This window comes from Pan paniscus, chromosome 2 (assembly GCF_029289425.2).
Source record: "Pan paniscus chromosome 2, NHGRI_mPanPan1-v2.0_pri, whole genome shotgun sequence".
In the NCBI taxonomy this organism is placed as follows: domain Eukaryota; kingdom Metazoa; phylum Chordata; class Mammalia; order Primates; family Hominidae; genus Pan; species Pan paniscus.
The window spans coordinates 38,739,414-38,747,715 of record NC_085926.1 but is presented as its reverse complement, the minus strand read 5'-3'; the positions used below and the strand labels follow the sequence as shown (position 1 = coordinate 38,747,715).

General features: G+C 40.6%; 1 protein-coding gene across 3 annotated transcripts in view; it reads left to right on the top strand.

Annotated features, from left to right (window-relative positions):
* The first annotated feature begins 221 nt into the window (after positions 1 to 221).
* The window catches only part of SCN10A (sodium voltage-gated channel alpha subunit 10), a 98,076-nt gene continuing 89,995 nt past the window's right edge, over positions 222 to 8,302 (top strand). For all 3 annotated transcript variants that reach the window (XM_008951544.3, XM_008951543.3, XM_008951542.3), the window contains exons 1-3: positions 222 to 2,558; positions 4,135 to 4,262; positions 7,268 to 7,348. In XM_008951544.3, the coding sequence (XP_008949792.2) occupies positions 2,289 to 2,558; positions 4,135 to 4,262; positions 7,268 to 7,348 (479 nt within the window). In that variant the 5' untranslated portion in view covers positions 222 to 2,288. The remainder of the gene's footprint in view (positions 2,559 to 4,134; positions 4,263 to 7,267; positions 7,349 to 8,302) is intronic.

The window sequence follows — 8,302 nt, the reverse complement described above, 5'->3', positions numbered from 1 at the left end:
CACTAGATGTTTGATTGTATGTGGAATGAAATAGAAAGAGCATAATTATGGTACCCAGGTTGTGGACAGACACAGAAACAGGCTATTTGGGGCTAATGGCAGTAAAAAGACATAGAAGAGAGGCAGGTATTAGAAAGAAGTGAGGAGATAATTATGAGTTTAGTTTGGGGCATGCTGAGTTTGAGGTGCTCATGAGACACTGAAGTGGAGAGATCAAATGAAGATCTGAGCCCCATGAACTTCTGAGAGCTACAGATAAAGACTCAGTCATCTGCATATAAATGAGAAGTGAAGATATGGGAATGATGAGATGTTCCCAAGAGATTGTGGCAAACATACCTGAGTTTAAGTACCATTCTGCCACTCATTAGTAATGTGATCTTGGAAATTTTAACTTTGCTGCTCTGGTATCTTATTTATATATTAGAGATAATACTTCACAGGTACAGTGATAGTTAATGTAATAATGCATGAAAATTGCCTAATCCAGAGTCTGAAATATAGTGGAATCTCAGTAAATGCTAGCGCTGTTGAAGTTGTTACTATTGTTATTATTCTGAAAACAAAAGATAGAGTGCCAATATTCACAATCATGTATGGGAGAAGCTGAGAAAGGATAGACTGAGAAGGAGAAGACAGAAAGTTAGGAAAACCAAGAGAGTGTCATGGTAGCCAAAATATACAGTATTTTAAGGAGGAAATTGTCAAAACAGCCAATAGGACCATCAAGATAAGAACTGAGATGGGCCTGGACAATATAGTGGTACATTGTCTACAAAAAAATTTTTTCAAAACTAGCCGAGTGTGGTGACATGTGCCTATAGCCCAGCTATTCAGGAGGCTGAGGTGGGAGAATTGCTTGAGCCCAGGAGACAGAGGTTGCAGTGAGCAGAGATTGCACCACTGCACTCTAGTCCGGGTGACAGTGATACCCTGTCTCAAAAAAAAAAAAAAAACAAAAAGAAAAAAACAAAAAAGACAAGAACTGAGAAGGGCCCCCTGACTTTAGCCACAAGGCAATCTCTTGTATCCCTGCAAGGAAGCATTTTAGTGAGATAGGAGGGCAAAATCCAAGCTTCAAAGACTGAAAAGTGACTGGAAACAGTGAGTAGAAGTAAGTCCTTTATTAAAAGCCAACAGAGAACAGGAAAGAGGAGGGAAGACCTGGATGGGCTCTGCATCAAGGGAAAGTTTTTAAAGTTGGAGGAAAGTTAAGCATCTTTAAATGCTGATAGGAAAGAGCTGGCAGACAAGGAGAGAGAAAAAAATGAGGTAGCTATGAGATAAGATCCTAAGCAGAGGGAAAGGAATAGTCCTTAGAATGTAGGATGATACCTCTCATGTTGTAAGAGAAGGGAAGGAGGAAAGAAGGCTGCAGACACAGGTGAGTTGGAGGTTTGATGGTATGAAGTTGGCAGAGTTCTGTTTTTCTCCATGAACTAGGAAATATGGTCATTGGCTTACTGCAAGGGAAGACAGGGAATAGTGAGAAAAGAGTGTATTTGAAACCTCAGACTAGAAGAAACTGCTGACTAGGGATACCATATGATTCCCAGGCAATACTGAGGTTCCCCATAACCCCTCAGCAGTTCAGGGGAACTGTTCTAGATTGACTTAGCCTTGGGATTTAGGATAAGGGTGAGGGAGTGGCTAAAATTGTGGACCACAGGTCTAATCTGGTTATGGAGAAAAGTGTTCAGCCACAGACTGAACCTGGAGGTCCCAGAGAAATTGGAGGTCCCAATGAAATTCTCCAATAATCTGGAGTTCTCTAGTAACTTGGAGGTCCAAATGAAATTCAAACAGGTGGAGAAATGTTGACAATGTCAATAAATAAAAGATTGTGATAAGAAAGTAGCATGAGACTTAAGATAAAGTAGACTATAAACCAAAGTCTTTGATGAATATGGGAGAGTGCCTGGAACTCAGTGGTCCTGGAAATGAGGAGAGAGGGCAGCATGGCTAAATCTGGTGGTGGTGGTAGGATGGTACAAAGTGGTGAAGAAGCAATGGCATAGAAGCACATGGGGAGCAAAGACATAACCCTGAGGCACCTGGAGGAGGGTGGAATAAACAGCCTCCCCTGAATGCCTTGCAGGGGAATGGGTTCCTGGGAGGAGCTAAGTGTGAGTTCAGGGAGGGGCCAGATACGAGGGTGGGAGAAGGGCTGTTCTGACAATCAAGATGGGACAGATGAGAGGGACAGGGCCAGTGGGCAAGCTGTCACCTCTCTGTGGTTATGTCCACTCTTATAAGAGTATAAATACTTCCTGAAGAAGAATGAGAAGATGGAATTCCCCATTGGATCCCTCGAAACTAACAACTTCCGTCGCTTTACTCCGGAGTCACTGGTGGAGATAGAGAAGCAAATTGCTGCCAAGCAGGGAACAAAGAAAGCCAGAGAGAAGCATAGGGAGCAGAAGGACCAAGAAGAGAAGCCTCGGCCCCAGCTAGACTTGAAAGCCTGCAACCAGCTGCCCAAGTTCTATGGTGAGCTCCCAGCAGAACTGATCGGGGAGCCCCTGGAGGATCTAGATCCGTTCTACAGCACACACCGGGTAAGAGCTACCAGTAGGAATGTCTGCTCTCAGCCCTTGGAGAGGAAGTCTCGGTCCCACCCAGCCCAGGAAGTCCTCCTTGGCCCTGGGTGATGTGGCAGTCTACTAAAGATTCCGTTAACAACCAAAAAAAAAAAAAAAAAAAAAAAAAAAAAATCTAACTTATTTGATGATCTCTTTGAATTTTTATGACATTTATGATAGAAACTAACTAAACCCACATCTTCAAAAGCAGATAACTGCTGCAGAGCTTTCAGGGAAAGTTGGCTGTTCCCTTGGATGACCTCTGGCCTGGGGCCTCCAGAGGAGTTGGGTCTCTTTGCAGGTGGAGAGCAGACATCTTGAGGTTGGGGGAGGAGCATGGCGGTGAGGACAGAAAGCAGGATGATTTAAGCCAGTGGTCCTCAACTATGATCTTGGAACCCCTGGTGTCCCCAAAACTGTTTTAGTGGGTTTATAAAATGAAAACTATTGTATAACAATACTTGGATGTAATTTGTCTTTTTCACACACTTTCTCTTATGATCATACATTGGTGAATATAGAGGCTATTGATGGGGGATGATGTCATCACTCTAAAAGCTACTGGAATGTGTGCCTGTATATTCCCGTGTTTTAAAATTTCCTGAGTTTTAAATTTCTAATATGAGATATATATACACACACGATGTATATATGTGTGTATACATCTATACACTATATATATACATACAACTATGTATATACATACAACTAGACCATGTAGCTAGTTATGTATATATAGGTATATAAGCATATATACATATATATTAATTTCTAATATGATATACATATATCTGGCATAAACAAAAAGGTATCAACATAAACAAAAGTTATTTGGGGTCCTCAATAAGGTTTGAGAGTAATAATCCCTGAAATCAAAAAGTTTGAGAATCAGTAGTTTAAACAAGAGCTTCTTCATGACAATTATCTCACCTGTGTTGTATTTTTGATGTTCTACAGAGCCAAAAAATGGTGAATGCATGTTTGGGAGTTAGGAGGACGGGAATCAGCCATCTCAAATATGGCTAGCAGAGTAAATAAAAAGGCACTGAATATCTTTCTTCCTCCTCTCCCATGCCAAGAGTTCATATCCTCCTAAATCCTCAGAGGGAGAAAACAGGAGAGGGTTTAAGAGACAGAGACGTAGAAGGTGGAGACAGAAGAAACATTACAAAACAAGGATGGTTCTCTTGTCAGAAGAGAAATTAAATGCAACCATAACTTCACCATCCTGTTGCCAGAATCCTCCCCTGGGCATAACACCTCTTACCAGCCTGAGGATTGGCTGTCTGTCCATTCAAGTACCCTCAGTGGGCTCATCTTGGTGCACTGTCAGTCCCAGAGATGAGGATCTTGCTGAGAGGGTGAGGATATGGCTTTTAGTCCTTGATCCTCTCTGCCTCTCTGTACCTGCATTTGACTCTCATTGACCTGTAGTTCCCAGAGCCCTTCTTGCTCATAAGCCTGAGATAATGCCTCTCATGTTTAAAAACATGGTTGTATAAGGAATCTTGTTTCTCATTGGAGGTCCACTTTCTGTTTTGTTTTGTTTTAGACATTTATGGTGCTGAACAAAGGGAGGACCATTTCCCGGTTTAGTGCCACTCGGGCCCTGTGGCTATTCAGTCCTTTCAACCTGATCAGAAGAACGGCCATCAAAGTGTCTGTCCACTCATATCCTTTGCACGATTGCCTCTTCCACGTGTTACAATTAGACCTTGCCCACTGTGTCCAGTACCTTCTTTAGAGGTTAGCAACAGAGCCCTTATCCAATTGAATCCCAAAAGTACGATGAGGTCATTAGATTGAAAAAATGGCTTGGGCCTTTAATGTGTCCCACACCCCAAAGCAGTCCCAAGACACAGAAGAAGTGTTTATGCAACACACAGGTGGTTTGGATTCACCTCAGACTAATCTAGACACACCTGTGGATGCACAACTTGAAAAACATCCTCTTTATGAGGGGAGGTTTGCTGATGCCCCCAGACACATTCTCACCACGGTGTGTGGTCCGCTTTCCCCACAACACAACAGGCAGTAAGAGGGCCCAAGCCTTCTTTGGGCAGATGAGATAGGCATGAGTTGTTGCTCTGTGCCATAGCAATGCTGAGAAGTGGCTGCTTACTGGGCAAAAGAGCAGCACCTCCCAGAGGGCAAGGAAAACAGACCATGATGGGAAGAGCACACATAGTCTCAATGGGACCTCATTGGTCATGGGGCACTGTTAACATCACAAATTACTCAAAAACTACTAGCAGGTTTAAAATGTCAATAATCTGATGTTCATGCCATACAAGACTGTAATGATTAGAGACACATTGGTCAAATGTCTACTATATGAATTGTTTTAGGTAATGTCAGAAGCTGCTTTCAGGGGATTTTGCAAGGCAAGCCAAACTAGTAGAAAAAAGATACTTTGGTTCGGTTTCCTAAGATCTTCCTGGGTGGTCCTAATGGAAAGATCCTAATGACCTAAGATCCTTGGTCATCGGAAGGATTGGAAGTTCTTTATGACAAATTTAGCCCTGGCTTGCAGGAGGTTGATGTACAAGAATACACCTGCCTCAGTTGCCTGACAAATGGTAACCAGCCTTTTCTTAGAAGGCTTCAGTAAAAAAGAGTTCTACCCTGCTCCCTAACTCTGAGGCAGATTGTTGGATTTCTGGACAGTTGTCATTGAGCTGGTAACCTTGGCACAGTCATCTATCTGCACACTCAACATGAAGCTGCACAGCTTGATGAAGTTGCATTACGTTTTCTCTTTTTACATTTTTTTCTTTCTGGCTGGCCAGCAAGAATTATGTTTTCTGAGCTGAATCTTGAATTTTCAGATTCTACAGAAGGATATTTAATGACAATACAGTCTCTCACTTGCTAAATACTTCCTAAGTGTCAATACCATCATCAGTTCAAAAGCCTCTGAAGTAGAGATTACCATCCCCATTTTACAGATAATGAAACTGACACACAGAGGCATTAAGTAAATTATCCAAGACCATGTAGCTAGTTAAGAAGTCCAGCCTGCATCCTGCGTAGAGCAGTATCTGCAGTGAGGAAGCAGGGTGGAAAGTAATCAGGGTAATTATTCTCTCAATGTGTCGTCTCTGCTTGGGTAGTTGTTGCTTTTTCAAAATATATACAATTACATGGAAATTACAAATAAAGAGAAATCACAAACATACAAACTCCTCTTTATGGATTCTGGTTGAATTACATCTGGATAAGTAAGAAACAGCTAATTAGAAATAAAATCCCCTAAAAAGAACCAAGTGACCAGTGAATATTCTCTTCATCTTGAGATTTGATGAGTAAATAATTGCTTGGTAGAGTCACAGCTGGACAGAAAAGCTGTTGAGGGGGTCTCTTCCTCACAAAAGTCTGCATTTAAATCTCATAAATTTGGTAACTCCAGCCCCAAAAGATACTAGAATTCTCAGGGCCCTATTATTAATATTTCACCAAAAATATAATTCTAATCACATTTGCTATGAATGTTTTCATAACTAATATTATACATAAGATACATTACTTTTAAATATTTGTAGAATTGGAGACACGGTTTTAGTTTAATCCTTGGATTAACATTTCCCCCCCATGTGAGCATATTTCTTAATTTAATTGTAAGTCAGCAGGAAAATGTGGTTTAATTAATAGAATTTTCCTTTTCAAAATAGATGTGTTCCTAAGTAACTGTAAAACTAGACACATCAAGGCATTTACAGAAAACTAAAATACATTTAAATACTTCTGCTCAAATTGAAAAATGAGTGTTGTACTCTCTCTGTAGGTCAAGCTTATCTTCAAGCTTTGTTTTTCCTTAGGAAGCACTGTTGGGAGCCCAGCTATTCCTAAGAAAAATGTCCAAGTGGGAACAATTTACCTTTAGATTCTCCCCACCAACATTTCTTCCCTTCTATTTTCCCCTTCCACCCACCTTCCTTTCAATGTCTCCCTCCCCTTTTGATAATCCCTTTGCCCATAGTCTGCTGTCAATATTCTCCACTCTAGCTATTCAGAGTTCTCCACTCCAGCCTAATCCTACTTGGGGTTTTCTTCCTGAGCCAGTATTTCACTTCCCTGTGCCTGCCTCCACCGTTCCTACCCAGAAGACCATTTCCTCGGTGGAACTGATCTCAACTAAGTTACGCAAACAATCTGATGAAACTAATTCCCATGAAAGTTTGTACCTCTTCACTTATCTCCAAGTTTCTAACTTTTCTTTGTTTTTTAGAATAAAAAAGACATTTGCCAGATGAAATTTCAGGCCATTTTGTATACTGAAATGAAGGCTTCGGGGCACAAGGACATTTTGGAAAAGGGAGCCTGTTTCCTTCTATCTTGCTCAGAGTTTGTTATCAGACAGATAAGAGTTCACACCTCTGCAGCATGGTTGACTAGCTGCATGACCTGAGAAAAGTTATTTAACTTTTATTTTTTGTCAGCCTGTTTCTCAGCTTCAAAATGTAGATATTTATACCCACCTGTAGATCAGTCGTATTAGAAGTAACATGGACAAAGTACTCAGCCTAGCTTAGGCACTCAGTAAACGTTAGTGGTTATTATGTGACAAGATCATAAAGCTAATATTAGCTAAGATTTATGAATGTAATCATTCAGCATCAAGGTGATCCTAGATGACATCACAGAGACTTGGTGATCTCAGCTTTTCCTTAACACAGGCCTTTCAGGTGGTTCAGTTTATTTATTACAATCACTATTTTGGTTAATTGTGTGTGCATGACCCGAACTGACCTTCCAGAGAAAATTGAGTGAGTAGATTTGCTATCATTATTGTACCATCTCTTTTTGCTTTCTTTTCTTCCTTCACTTGGCAGTCTTTGTCTTTTATTTATCCTGCCATGCCTCATGTGGGTAATGCTGAATCTCATTGTCTATGTGTCTTTGTAATAACCAGGTCTCTCCTTCTGTGAGCTTTGTTTCATAAACATACATGATTTTCAGTTTCAAGGAGATACAGATTAGTGGTTCTCAACTTTGGCTGCATATTGCAATTTTTGGGGAGATTTTTTAAATGCCTGAGTCCCAGCCCCAGAAAGTCTAAGGTGGCCTGGGAAGATGAGTCTCCTCGCCCCCACTCCCTCCCCCCCCCACACACACACTCACTCACCTGCTAGATGCACACACAAATGTATGCCTTAGAGAAGGTATGCTTTTGAGAAGGCCTGCTATGAAAGAGAGACAGGAGCAAAACTGAGACAGAACTAAGAACAAATGGCTCTGGAGTATATTTAGAAAATAACTCATAAATGAAGCTGTTTAAGTTATCATGCTTCATATGACTCAAAGTAACCTTAGTATTCCTGAGGTTATTCTATTTCCCTAGGTTAGTGGGTGAAACCCCTGTAGTTTCAGAATCTGGGAGTTTTCCAAAAACATTCCATATCCACACATCTGGGAGGGATGCTTCCACTCCAGCTTGAACCTAACATACCTTTGGGTATAATAACAGGTGCTTTGCAGAGCTTTCTTTTTTCTTTTTTTTTTTTTTTGCTAATCATAACAGTAATGCATGCCACAACAGAAAATGTTATATTTTTATTAATAGATTAAAGGAAAAGAATCACATAGTCTTCTTAATTGATGCTAAAATCATTTGATAAAGTTTAATTTCCATTTATACTTTTAAATTCTTAGAAAAGTTGAAATAGAAGGGAATAAATGTGGCACATATACACCATGGAATGCTATGCAGTCATAAAAAA